At 45.6% G+C, this 14,910-nt stretch overlaps 1 protein-coding gene across 14 annotated transcripts in view; it reads right to left on the bottom strand.

The window, feature by feature from the left end:
- Tns3 (tensin 3) overlaps window positions 1–14,910 on the bottom strand; it is a 257,261-nt gene that overhangs the window by 19,745 nt on the left and 222,606 nt on the right. For all 14 annotated transcript variants that reach the window (XM_035452698.1, XM_035452700.1, XM_035452696.1 and 11 more), the window contains 3 exons: window positions 3,572–3,743; window positions 1,315–1,952; window positions 666–752 (listed from right to left, as the gene is read on the bottom strand). In XM_035452698.1, coding sequence (XP_035308589.1) covers window positions 666–752; window positions 1,315–1,952; window positions 3,572–3,743 — 897 coding nt within the window. The remainder of the gene's footprint in view (window positions 1–665; window positions 753–1,314; window positions 1,953–3,571; window positions 3,744–14,910) is intronic.

Here is a 14,910-nt window from a genome sequence, read left to right as displayed (position 1 = left end):
AAGCCATGGTTGTTTTCCCCACTTCTTTTCCATTTCAAATGACAATGGCTTCCTTGAGCTCACAGGAATTAACTAGACTTTCTAGATTTCCATTAGTTCTAAAAACCTAATGGCAGAATCTCAGGGAGCAGACTAGCCTTCCTGAGAGATGGAAGGCCGTGAGCTCCCTGTGCACCATGATGACCAAGCAGGCAATGTGGGCAGGTACATGCAGGCTACAGGTGCTGGTTACAGCCACAGTTGCAAACAATCTGTTCCCATTCATGGCCCGTAGCCACCAAGCTGACCGTCCCCCAGTGCACCTCTCTCCTCTGTGACCCTGTTTGTGTTGTGCTCTGAGGAGTCCTTAATAGAGACCTGAGCAGAGTTTCTCTTCCTTGGATTAGTGCTAGGCTGGCATGACTGATGAGCTGCTGGCTTGGTGAAACAGCCAGTATTCACATGCTGCACACTGGGATACATGTGGCTTGAACCCACTTCTCACCCAAACCCTCACTGGTACTGAGTTTTTCCCACAAAAAGATGAAGGTTGTAAAATTTTCCCCAGAGGTCCATAATAAAGGTGTGTTTTGCTCTTATTTGATATGTGCCACAGGAGTTCCTCATGGAAGGACCCAGAGACCAAATATGACTGACACTGTAAGAGGACTGTTGTCCCCACCTACCTTGTTCTCTGGAGATATCTGCCTTGTACCAGAACTTGGAAGTGTCTTGAACAAACTTCACAATCACGAGTTTATCATTTGGGCTGTCTGTGAAGCAAAATTTTAATACAGAATATTTTTACTGCTGCCTCATTTATGATGATGATGTTGCAAGTCCAAATCCATGCCTAGGTTTGAGGGACAGACATGAGGATCCTAAGAGGGGGAAGGAAACACAGCTCAAAGGAGCAAATAGTAGGGTGAGTCAGTGCCTTGCGCTGCTATGCAAAACACAGATGTTTGTAATCCCAGAAAGGACAGCACAGAAGCAAAGCTGGTGTCAAACACTTGAAACGGTTTATAACTCAATTCTGGATTAATTATCTAATTGGGAAAAAGAAACCAACTTTCAAGGATCTTTATTTTCAAGTCACAGTTAAGGCAGAAGTATTGCAGCATCTGCACTTTCTACTGCTGGGATCAGTCTACAGTGGACTAAGGAGGAAGCACCCTGTACACCTGGCTTTAGAACAACAGTGCCACAAATAGCCATCAGGGGGTCTGAATGGCTCCTGCAGTGCACATGACTTAACCTGGAGATAGGCTGCTCAAATGGAAAGCACCAGAGAGCCTTCCTTCCCTAAGGGAATAGGCAGAGGTGGAGACATACCTGGCAAAGGTGTGGCCACTTCTGAAGGCTTGCAGAAGTCTGGAAGGACATTTGGGAAGGGGATACTCATGGTGCTCCCGCTGTGGGGGCTGGAGAAGCCACTGGAGGAGGGTGAGACTGAACCCAAAGAACGGTCACCCTCTGAGGCTCTCTTCTTCTCAGGGAGGGGTGGCTGCCCAGGCAGGCTTAACCCCTGGTTCTGCAGGCCTGGACTGTGGTGGCTGCTGGGTCCAGGTGACACCGTGAGAAAGTTGTGGGACAGGAAGCCATTGTCAGTAGCCCCTGCTGTTGTCAGCGGGGCTCCAGGGGCTGGTGATGTCCCATGGGAATTGACCAGCAGGGCACCTGGGTCCTCGCCAGGTGGAAGGCCACTTGATACGGAGGCAGTGTTGAAGCCTAAGAAGGCTTGGCTGCCTGCAGGGGGCAGAGCATCCTGAGGCTCTGACATGGACAGCTCATGGCTGTGAAAAGAGGCCTGGAGCTCTGAGGATTGGAAGCAGGGCAGCCCTGGAGAGTCCTTGCCAGTGATGCAGAACTCATGGGTGCCTCGAGGACTTTCAGAAGGATGGCTATTCCCCAGTAGAGTTAGGGTGGACTTGGGGCTGCTCTCCACCCACTGGCGTTCTGCAGAAGGCAGGCTGTTTAAAAGACAAAAACATCCATAAGGGAATGTAAGGGGCATAAGGTTACCTCGAAATCAGTAACCCTTGTAAGACATAGAGAAGACAGGGCTGGAGATGTAGGCACTAAAGCTGGTTGAACAGCAGACAAGATGCAGTATACCCTGTCCCTTATAAGTTTTTCAGAGACAGAGGTCTAAAAAAAAATGTTAAATTGAAAATTCTAGAAATAAACAACTGCTAAGTCTTAAACGTCATTCTGAGTAGAATGACGATTCATATGCTGTCCTACTCCATCATGTCCACGTTGTGAATTGTCCCTGATTGAGCGTATCCATATGATATACGCTACCCACTCTTAGTAGTTAGATGACTGGCCGGTGTTGTATGACTGTGTTCATGTTCAAGTAACTCTCAGGTCAATTAAAAATAGCCCCAAAGGGGATGGTGAAATGGTTCAGTGGTTAATCACTGGCTGCTCTTACAGAGGATCAGGGTTTGATTCTCAGTACCCACACAGTGGCTCACAACCACCTGTAACTCCTGTTCAGGAGGGAGGATCTGATGCTCTCTTCTGACCTCTACAGGGACCAGGAATATGTATGGTAAGCAGACATACATGCAGACAAAACAGTAATCCAATAAAAATAAATAAATATAAAAACATCAAAAATAAAAATAGCTCCAAAGAGCAAGAATGAGGATGCTGGCTTATTGACTAAGCCAACGGGAATCTACAATGTATTTCCTTTGAGAAAAGGTCAAAATTATCATAGGTATGAATACTTGAGAAAACATATTATGTGCAGGGTTTGGTCCTGTCTAGGATCTCAGGCATCAACCAGTTCTAAGGTCATATCTCCTGCAGATAGGGGGACAGCTTGACTAGGAATTACCACATTCAGGAACCAAGAAAAGCCACTGAAAATACAGCTCTTGTCATAAACACATTTAAATTGGTACATACTAGGTACAGCTTCTACATGTGATGCCAAGCTCTTCTAAGTTTTAATTTTTCAAAATTTATTCTTTCTTTCTTTCCTTCTTCCCTCCCCCTGCCTTCCCTTCTTTCTTTCTGTTGGTTTTTTTGAGACAGGGTTTCTCTGTAACTCACTCTGTAGACCAGGCTAGCCTTGAATTTACAGAGATTGATCTGCGTCTACCTCCTAAGTGCTGGGATTAATGGCATGTGCCACCATTGCCAGGTTGACCCCCTTTATTTTAATGGGAAGGGAAATGGAAAACCTGTACAAGAGACATGGCAGAGTTTACGTTCTACTTTGGGCCAGAGTGGCAGCTGACCTTAATGAATTTCTCAAGGCCTGCATCTTTTTAAAACAAAAGAGGACAGTTTGGTTTACCACAGTCCCTTTCTTCCTTTCCATTTTTGCAATACTTTTTTTGCAACATTTTCCTATGTGTTTGTGTATTTTCCAGTGCCAGTGACAAGAGCAAGTTCTATGAGTTGTGGTGTTTGGCACCACTGGCCCACAGTACTGGGCACGGGATCTTTTCTACCATGTCCGAGTGGAGTCCACTGTTGGGCCCCGCTCTACCTAGTCTTTTCTTTCTACTCTCAGCTCATTGCTCTGGCCTCCGAGGGGAACTTCTAACAAGGCAAAATCCCTTCTTCCTACCTCTCTCTCCTCTGGCCAGGTCCATTGCTTGAAACTGTGCAGGAAGATGCAAACATCTGCTGAAAGTTGGGTGTTGCAGGCATATCAGCCCGAAGCATGGTGGGTTTGGGTCCGATGGGACTCTCTGACATCCCCACAGTGTGACTGGTAATCTCTGGGCAGCCTCGTGGTTCTGAAGCAAGAAACCGAAAGCAGAGAGACCCTGATTATGTGATCCATGATGTCACAATCTCAGCCCTATCCATGTTCATAATGAGTTTTGAAGCTTTTCTGTTGCTTGTGGCCACAGTGAACCACAACAGCAGTAATACAGGAGGCTGGCATTGGTGGCTTTGTGCTACTGTGTGTAGACTGTCATCCATCACTGTTTCCAAAAGAGAAAGCAGCTAATTCAGTCTCCATGTACACTGTCTATCCCGAGCTGGCTGCTGATGGATGAGGGATAGACATATGTACGGCTCATCCTGGAAACCAGCATGAGCCTTCTTCCACAGAGATGCTCTCTTCCCTTGAGTGAAGGCACTGCAGAGATATCATCTGGCATGCTTGCCTTTCCTTTCGTTCCCTACTCTCCCATATGAGTGACTCTGGGGCTGCATGTCCAGGGACCATGGAGCACAGACCTGATCTGCTACATACTATTCCTGGGAGATGAAGACACCGGTTCAGAATTAGCAAGGCATCTGGGATCAAGAAGGCCAAAGTCATAGACAAAGACTTGGAACAAGTCAGATATACTTCAGTCCAAAGCCTCAGGAGTTGGCACCACATACCCAGGAACAAGTAGCTCCTGGGAGCTAAAAAGAGCTTGGGCAGTTTCTTCTGGGTGGTAACAAAAACCTGTGTATGGGAAACACTCAGGAAGCATGACCCTGACCAATAACAAAAGCTTCCAATGCCCTATGCCCCAGGGTACCACAGATAAGACTGGACAACTTTCATGCAACCCCACTTTAAAACCAGATCTCTGAAGGATATCCCAAACCTGCCTCCCATTCCATCACACTTTAATTTTGATATCATCTTAAACTTCTAATTAATATTGTCAGGAAACATGATAAGTGGGAAAAATAAACAAAAACAAACAAACAAAAAAACCTAAAATCACCACCTTCCCAAACAAAATGAAACAAAACTCCACCACCAACAAAAGACATAGCCGGTTAAAAAATTGGAGTTAAAATATACAGACTACAAAGAAACAGAAAATAGAGAAATTTACATTTCACCAATGAACCTGAGTCCCTAAGGATAATCTTGTGGAAACTCTAGAAATTATAGGCAGAACAGAAGAAATAAGCATGGGGTAAGGACTTCAGCAGTGGACCAGACTCAGCGGAGGAGAGAGCAAACTTGGGGTGAGGAAGAAGCATGCAAGGAAGACAGTGGAGACAGGACAGAAAATACAGAGACCAGTGCCAGGATGACAGTTTCTATTACAGCAAACCTACATAGAGTGGGCACTGCATGAAGCAGAAGCCATGCTGGAAAAGACATTTACTGAGGGCTTAACCAAAATACCAAAGAAGTCAAACCTCAAGTTATAAGAAAATTACCATGGATACCAAAACAGGATAAATTAAAAGGGCTTACTTTTAATGCTAGCTAGTATGGCAAAAACCAAGACAAAATCTTAAACACTGTGCTTTGTTCACTGGGGGCCATGATGGCATACCAATTTTTGTGTTTTATTTTTCAGCTCTTATTAAAATTCTCAGTATAGAAAAACCCAGCCCTGATGTGATATTTGAATAAAGCACAGGGTGAATGCCTGTGTCTTCTGGGATTTTTCTGTATATGCTTGGAACAGCTATAGTCTCCTTATTCCCACACTACCTCCACAATCAATATTTAAAAATAAATGTTTGGTGCGCTATTAACTAACTGTACGGTCTTCCAAGTCCATCCTTCAAATTTTCAGTGGCAGCTGTGTGGAAAAACAAATACACATGCTGCTTAAACCATCCCTTCCCTTCACTGTCTTCCAGGTGGTAACTTAGCTTCACTCACATTCATCTGCATTTATTTTCCATCTAAGACACTGGAAGAAGGAAACCAGTATAAGGTAGTAACACCAGCATGGTCCTGCCTTCAAGAGGCAAGTATTTGTCAGAGAATGAGGTCTGAACAAAGGTGTAGTCTGTGGCTTCTAGGGAGATCCCTGGAAGATTCCCTTCTGCTAGAGGTAGCCTATAGAGTTCATCAGTCACTTTGCTTATTGCTCTTAAGGGAGGAGCAGTTTATTTTCGCTGACAGTTTAAGGGAACACAGCCCACCATGGTAGAGTATGCATGGAAGCAGGAGAATGAGACAGCCAATGCGTCTATACTCAGAAAGCCAAGTGTGGGCAGGAAACATGGAAGAGCTATAAAACCTTAAGGCCCTCCCCTAGTGATCCACTTCCTCCAGTGAGATGCTACCTTCTAGAACTTCCATAACCTTCCAGAACAGTGAAAACATATGGGGATCAAGTGTGCATAAACACAGGAGCCTAGACAGAATTCACATTTAAATAACAACATAGGAGAGGTGACATTTTTGATTAAGTCCAAGAAGGACAGTGGGCTTCAGGTGGGTACAACAGGCTTGGAGAACACCAACCACTGGCCTGCTGCCGATGGGGAAGACCAGTCCCCACCTTTCACTGGTGGGACATAGAGGAGGTTCTGGTAATGTATATTATGGATACATGAATGGATGGATGCATGCATGCATGCATGCATGCATGGATGAACGAATGGACAGACAGACAAACAGAAGAGAAGGAGTGGCTGGCTTCAAGCTTAGAGCTAAAATCCAGAGCATGATGTGGAAGTTCCGCCAGTCTGGCTGGAGGGACAGAAAGAGGTATGGATCGTCCCCAGGATCAAGTTCCAAGGAGCAGCACAGACCTCTGGACACTTTAGAGGGATTCATCAACAAAATCACACAAGAGCCAACCAGGGATGGAGGAGTGCAGTACCTAGCATCTGTCCCTGTGACAGGAGGCCCCACACAACATAGGGCAATCCTCATTGCCCCTGTCTCTGCTTGCTGAGTCCCTGAGACTTGAGGATCCAGGGGCCCCATGCCAAGATTTAAAAGCACTGAATATGCTTACATGGTGCCAAAGATTCCCTTCAAATGAGAGGAGGCAGAGGGAAATCAAATCCCACTTTGTTCCTGTTATCATCGTGTTTTCCCAGAAAATAGCAAGCCCAGCACTTCCTATAAAAGTGGCTTTGTTTATCATTCATTAGCACCAACTCTGGGGGCACTGTGGCAGCATGGTTCCCTCTTGTTGCAGACCTTGTGTCAGTTCTTAACCCTTTCTTACAGAAACAGCTGCCTAAGCCCCAGGTTGCATGTTCATGCTAAGCACTTGCTACAGGGACCCACCCTGGCACTTGGTACAATTTCTTGTGCAGATCCCCTTTCCCTGCCCGCACTCAGGAATATATTCAGCAAATGACAACCTCCACACAGCATAACATCACAGCAGCAAACACACTTATTATCTGGACCTTTGTATTCATAGAAACAGGGGTGTTAGCTGCTTTTTTAAGTCAGGAGGATGATGATCAAGTCCTATGACCAGATTGCAGACACCAAGACTCTGGTGGAGGTACCAGTTTGCAAGGCAAGAGGAAAAGAGCTGCCATCTTAAGAGGTTTCCTTTTGGGATACCCTGCTAAGTTTTTCAGTGCATGGGATAGAAACCCCACAGAACTCGGGAGTATGCTGAAACCTTACTCAAGGAAGTGACAGGCTCCAATCAAGCAGAAGTATTCAGACCCTCTGCACAGGTTTCTAGAAATGCCCTCATAAGAAGAGCAGATGGGATAATGGCCACTGTTCTTTAACTTCAGCATGAGGGTCACAGTATCACTACTGGTGAAATGTCACTAGCCAGGATGGTGAGCCACCTTGTCCTTCAGAGAAAGAGACCTATAGACATCACAGAAGGGGCAACAAGTTTTAAAGCAACTACTCAGAGGCTCTACAGAGCAGCCCCAGTCCCTTCAGACCCTGCCTTCCTGAGGCATGAAGCCCCCCTCTGTTACAGTGAGTTTCCACGGCAGGCAGAGGTCTGATGGGTTCCTGCCCAGACACTGTTAGTTAGAAGCTTCTTGACAGTGTCATTTTGTTTTTTATCGACACACTCACATTTTACCTCTGCTGCTCAAATGCAGAGGAAGCGCTGGAGGGGATAGAACCGTGTGTGAAATTCCAAGATCACCACACTTTCTGGGTTTTCCACCAAGCCTGTGTATATCTATGGTGCCCTATGGTTTAAGGGTGCAGAAACCTCTGGCTAGGATCCCTTCCAGGCCAGGCGGGAACTGGGGGGCATTTGCCCAACCTCTTGGGATTTCAGGAATGCCTGCACTCCTCTCCTCTCTGCTTCCACTTCCTCCACTTCCTGTACCAGAACGAGGGTGAGAAGGGGTCACTGGCTTTCTTCCAAGTGATCTATTTTTATGCTTTCTTTCAAAATCTGCTGCAGGAGTGTCCTGTGGGAAGCTGGACATCAGTCACTCTACACTGGCCACTGGTGACTTTAAGTTAACAAGAAGATTCTGCTTCTAGCTAGACCACAGGTAGCCTAAACAGTAAGAATCTTATCTTCACCCAAACACCCACCTACTCACCTACCCACCTTCCTACCTACCCACCCACCCATCCACCCATCCACCCATCCATTCATCCATCCATTTCCATCTGCCTTCTTCCCTCATTACTGGTCAGACCCAAGTTAAATAAGCACCTTCCTTTGCCATCACTTGAGAGTCCTGGCTATGGTAGCATCAGAACATCTCTTTGCCTGAATCTCACTGGCATAACACATGGGAATACTGGATACATTCTCAAGTTGTGGGGCCTCGGAGCTCTTCTGACTTATAATCTTATCAATTGAGGTCATAATAGATGGTTTCTATTTCTAGAAAGCAAAACATTTTTATGGGAGGTTTGATGGTAGTAAAATTTTAAAAAGATGTCCTTCTGCTCTCTTGAAATAAAAGGCTATTAAAACCAGCTTTTTTGAAAGCAAGGAGAAAATGGGCAGGCAGCCATATATAATGAAGAGTTGGGAAGCCCCAGACACTGGAATAACTGCACATGTGTCTTGATAAGAATCTAAGTCCTGGGGGCTGGAGAGATGGCTCAGAGGTTAAGAGCACTGACTGCTCTTCCAGAGGTCCTGAGTTCAATTCCCAGCAACCACATGGTGGCTCACAACCATCTGTAATGAGATCTGGTGCCCTCTTCTGGTGTGCAGTTATACATGGAAGCAGAATGTTGTATACATAATTAATAAATAAAATCTTAAAAAAAAAAAGAATCTAAGTCCTGAATCTCCAAGCCCTGTAGATGGTATACAAACATACATGAAAACATATGAACAGGAAGGAAGGTTCATGCTGTCCTGTTGCCAGGCTGCTTCTTGATAACTTCTGAGGTGAATCAACTCGGCTCCTGATACAAGCAAGGTTTTCATTTCCCCCAGAGGACGGAGGGATCCTAACTATTGTCGTGGTGGTGGCTTTTATTATTCATTTTAAACAGGGTCTCATGGAACCCAGCTTGGCTTTAGACTTATAGTGTAGTCAAGGCTGGTCCTGAACGCTGGATCCAATGACTTCCACCTCCCAAATTCTGAGATTATACAGGTTACACCACACCTAACTTTGGGGTTGGAATTTCCATCGGCAACAACTGTCTCACCCTTCTGTGACATTTTCATCCCAAGTATCTCCTTGAAAAGAATCCTGCCAGTCTTTCCTTTAACCAGGGAGAGTAAAGCAAGCAGAGGCACTGATAACATGGCTCATTATAATCAGGGCCCTGTTTTCCTGATCTTTAGAGATGCTCCATTTAAATTCAAAGATTCCGACTGAAACTGGGAAACAAACACCCTGTCCTTCTCCCTCAGTGCTGTGTACAGAATCCCAATGTCAAAGCTCTGAAAAGAGTTTTTCTCTTCACAGAGTGTCTCAAAGCAGCCTGACCCTGGGATGCAGGAAGCACCGCCAGCATTTCTGGAGGCCCCAGTAGCTCATAAGAGAGAAGCAGCTATTCTCTTTGCAGAGTGCCTCCAGCAGCTTACAAGCCTCCTGAAGATCCACTGTGGTCTGAGTTCTCAGGAAAATGAACACTTCCCACCTGCTGAACTTTCAGGAAAAATAGATTGAAGGATGCCTTGGGGTGGGGAGACTGAGCTACCTGGAGACCACATGCAGCTGGAAGACAAGCTGTTACAGAGACTGGGTAGTGGACAAAGGACAGAGAGCTCCCACTTGCCTGGTAACATAATCCTTGCAAAGTCAAATCTAGGAAATGCACCCATGATGCTCAGCCATACCAGCACTATTATTATTTTACTGTGATAAAACAGGAATGGGCTACTATCCTGGCCTCCTCTAATTAAAAATCTCAGTGTCCTTAAGTACACCTTTCATTGTTGTTGAACCATCACCACCATCCATCTCCAAAACTTGGTCTTATAAACTAAAACTCTGTCCCCTATTAACCAACTCTTTTGCTCCCATGTTCCTAGCCCCTGGCAACTCTACTCTCCTTTCTGTCTTTAGAAATTCCATTCTTTCACAGATCATGTAAGTAAATTATGCAGCATTTGTCCTTTAGCAACTGGTTTCTTTTACTTAGCATAAAGTCCTTGTCTTTCTTTGGTGGCCTGTGCCAGAAAGTCCTCCCCTGCTCAGGCTGAACATCCACCCACTGAGTGGCATCCCTATTCTGCCTGTCCGTCATTGCTGCAAGGACATGTGAGTTACAACCATTAGCTATAGTCTCTCCTTTCTTAGTCCTTTAGCCAGTATGGGTGGGGGCACTGGTCACTGTAGCAGAAACTGGCCCCAGTGACAGATATTTGCTGTTTCCGAGCTATGACCACCCAGTGGGGATGGAGACAAATAAGCATAAATGAGGATAGGGTGTCAAGCTACAGCTAGGGTGAATGGAACAGTACCAGAGAGAAAAAGGAACGCATCAGTTCCCTCCATTCCTAGGGAAGTTTTCCTTATGAAGGGACAAAAAAGCAAAACAAAACCCCAGACCTCCAAAACAGAGGGAGTGTTTTCACCATACTGGAGAAACAATCTCCATTCCTTCAAGATCCATGGGCTGGCTGGGGATGGAGGCCGCATCATGAGCAGACCAGTATCTCCAGGGGAATGAACCAGAGCAGGGCCAGCCAGAACTTGCTGGTAATGAAAATCCTCCTAGCAAGCTCTGGTTGCTCCAAATTTCCAGTCCCCCAAAGAATTCTAGTCCCATAATTGGTTCTGCACACAAGCAAAAGCCTTGATGCTTTGTGTCTGTGGGCAGAATCCCCACAGAGCCCAGCTGCCCTTTAGAGATGGAGCCTCGAGGATGCTGAACTGTATTCCTTAGCCCTATTCAGACAAGAACTATCAGTCAGTCAGTACTTGAGGGCTTCACAAACAAAGCCTCCAGAGTCGGAGCCAGCACAACCACTTCCTCTTCTGCTGACTACATTATGGAGTTCTGCTCTGATGCTGTGTTGTGCTCTGACTCTAGATGTAGAGACACCATTCCTGTTTGATGTCTCTGACTGAGACTCAGAAACTATAAATCCAACAAAGTCATCCTTAGAGGATCTTTATCTCTACTGCATCCACACCCCCAGCCCACAAAATACCCAGGACCATGAGCAATTTGCAGAAGATTCCCTGCACCCTTCCTAAACTGGAACATCACTGGTTAGATTCCCAAGGAAGCCCCTAAGGAGGCAACGGTACCTCTGCCCAAAACTTCTGATACTGTGAGCTACAGTGTACACAATACCAAGAGGCACATAATACTTCAAGAACTCAGCTTTGGTCAAACATACTTAACAAAAAGGTATGTTATCACTATGGTGGCAGACTCACCTGACCCTCAACAACATATTTTACCTGTCTATATCAACATGCTACTAGTAATCATTGTCTGTGTGGCACTTAATAGACCTCATCAACTTTAGAACAACTTGTAAATGCTTACATCAGCACCCAGTATAATCACTTCTTTATCTAATGGCTGCACCATGGAGTTCCACACCAACTTCAAAACAAGGGTGCTGGGACAGTAGCTGTTGGCTGAGGCTTGGTGCCTTAGCAGCTGCACCTGTAGGGAACCGACATTTCCCCTGCACCAGGATCCCAACCTGATTCTTGGGCTTCCCACCCACCCTGGTCCTTCTTGTTGTGCAAAGGTCCATGGGTTAGAATTCTGGTGTCTCATAACTCAGGGTCTTAGCTCAGTCTACCATAGCCAATAAGTACCCACTGATCTCTCACTGTTCTGAATCCTGGAGGTTCATGCTCCAGAAGTCAGTAGTTTCTCTATCATCCCATCTACTGTTACTATGGGTGATATCTCCCACCCCCCTTTGCCTCCCTTCTTGTGCCTACATCTTAATCTCCTCTTACAATAAGGACCACAGTCATACTGGACTAGGCTCTACCTCAGGGGACACCAACTTAATGACCTGTGTGAAGAAGCAGGAGTTAGCATGGTGCACGGAGGCTACTTCTGAATTTTCTCTTCCACACCGTACAGGAGGGTGATTCTGACTAGGCAGTGCTACAGCTCCAAAGTGGACCACCCTACCTCAAACTCTGTGTCCCATAAGGCCCTGCACCAGCCAGAGGATCATGGAAGAACCAGCTCACAATGTCTCCCTTCTGATTCTCCTCCCCTCTTGGCCTGCGGCTTATGGGACAAGCTATGAAAAGCATGAGAAGGATAGGGCCCTAAATGAGCAATGGTACCTCTGCCCAGAACTTCTGACACTGTGAGATGTAGGACATACAATGGGAACCTTTCAGAACACAGTCACTTGGTTTTTGTGTTTCTCTCACAGGTCTCTAATCTCACTTATTTCTAGCATGCAGGATATCCATGCCAACTCACTTAAGAGTGTCAACTCTTCCCTTAGCTCTAGTGTTGCCATTTTGCTTCTGGCTCGATTTCCCCTCCTGGCAGTAGTGCCTGGCAAGTGTCACATGCAGAGTGCCACTGGCACCAGGGCTAAGGCCTCTGCTGGATCAGCTCCTAAGGCAAGTTCAAAACCTCAAAAAATGGCCAAGTTGCTAGCTTTGCCCAGATGCTGCCAGGCTGCCCTGGCACTTGGCTGGACTTTCAATAAAGTTTTAAGTTCATTAAAATTGCTCCGAAAGTAACATCTAATCAATATGCTGATTCACAGCAAGCTGCAGTTTCTGCTATGGAGGATTCCTTTTCTGAGAAGGACATCCTGTGCCCGAGGCTCTCAGCTGGCTTTGTTGGAGGATTCTTGTCTCATGGTAGGGAGTTCAGGATTCCCAATGTTGTTCACGGTGCTTCAAGAGAGAGGCTGACAGAAAGTCCCCTGAAACTGACAGTGACCTGCTTTATTTACTATGTGCTGTCCTTCTCCAGAAGGTCAGGCAGCTGATGTTCATAGTGTATGTCCTGTCCAGCAAGCAAGACAGGACAGATGACTCACTGGAGAAGACCCTGGGCCATCCACCCATGTCTAGTAACAACATCCACTGGGCACTTCCTGGATTCTCAGGGGTCCTCCATCATGACAGAGGCAGGAGGTTCCAGCATAAAGGATTGCACTAGAACATCTAGCACTGGGCAGAACAGGTGCCAGATTCAGGCCCTGGATGTTGGTATTTCAGACAGCCTTGAAACACAGAATGAAGCAGTAGGCAATTGTAACATCAAGTACAGTGAAGAAGTGTGTGAATTTGGGAGAGACAATGAGGCAAAAATTAGTTCTAAGATGGAAACTTCATCTTCCACCTAGGTAGAATATGATGAGGAAGGGGAGGGAAAGTAGAAATGGTTGCTAATTTACCTGTGACAAACACAGGTCTGACAGATGTGAATAAATACTCTAATCAGGTTGGTAAAATATCTATCATGCACTTGGTCCAAGCCAGGACTTAAGAACCCATGTAATCAGGATCTCTGTCCCCAGTGAGGAATGAGTCCCATACCCTGCTCTATATCCTGTTGTCCTTATGCACCTCTGCCCTCCCTCCAGGCTGAAGACCCTGAACCTCCCAGACAGCTCAGCATCCAGCCACAGAGTGCACTGTGGCTCATAGGCCAGGGCTAAGAAGCAGAGTTATCCACAGAGGGTCACTTACTCAGGGCCCCCAATGCACTGTCTGTCCCCAGCCCTAGTGCAGCAGTCTCAGCCATCCATGCGGCCACCTGCAGCACAGATCCCTGTGCCTTTCCTTGGCCTCCTCTCTGCAACTCTGCATTGCCCAATCACATAGCACCACATTTTGAAATCTGTGTGCCTTCTCATCCCTAGTATGTCTGCATTTACCTGCCACAATTTTCATTCTCTCCAAGTGACACCCAAGGTGAAGGTTTGTTTAACAATCCATATGCCTTGATGATTTCGAAGAGACCCAAAACCAAAGAGGCCAGAAAGAAAAGGTTCTTTCCAAAGTGATGTGACACTCTTCAGGAAGGAGAACCATCAAAACTTTTATATTTCAAAATGAGGGGCCAAGAGAATTCTCAGATCACACCAAGTGGAAAAACATTGGTACCAAGAGACACAGTAAGCAATGTACTTCATAAGCAATACTAAGACATTTCTATGCAGACATTTACTCAAAATATTATCTGAAACCTAAGAAGAAATATCTCACTCTATAGTTTTTCAAGAAATTATGTCAAGAAAAGGAAAACAGAGATGAGGAGAGAAAAGGGAAACAAACAGAAAAACATGTGTGTCCATATTTTCCACAAAGATGGAAAAGATAATAAAGTCCTTGGTTCTTCTAGAAGTGATATTTGTGTGTGATACCAGAAGCATGCCTTGTGTTTTGAATAGTGATCTTTTTAGCTCTATTTATAGAATATCTTTCATTCCTCACTTATCAGCACCAACCATCCTGTCTTACATAGATGTTTACTGTTTGCTGGAGTCTGGAAGAGAAGTGTCCCCCAAAGGTCAATGCATTCAAATGTTACAGGTTTGCTACCCAGTATAAAGGTATTGAGACCTAGTGGGAATTCTGCAGGTCACTGAGGGATGAACTTCAAGGGATTGGAGAAGAACATCTGCTGTGGAATAATCCCTTTGTATCCTGTGTGAATATTTGTCACCGTGATTGGTTTAATAAAAAGCTGACTGGCCAAAGGCTGAACAGAATACAGTTAGGCACAAGAGCCAAATTGAGAATGCTGGAAAGGAGAAGGGCAGAGTCAAGGGAGATGTGAGCCAGCTGCTGGGGGAAGCAATGCTAGAGGACACATAAAGCCATGGTAATACATATATGAATAAAAATGAGTTGATTTAAATGTAAGAGCTACATAAT

The sequence above is a fragment of the Cricetulus griseus genome (genome assembly GCF_003668045.3).
Source record: "Cricetulus griseus strain 17A/GY chromosome 1 unlocalized genomic scaffold, alternate assembly CriGri-PICRH-1.0 chr1_1, whole genome shotgun sequence".
NCBI lineage: Eukaryota > Metazoa > Chordata > Mammalia > Rodentia > Cricetidae > Cricetulus > Cricetulus griseus.
This window is presented reverse-complemented; position numbering and strand designations above follow the sequence as displayed.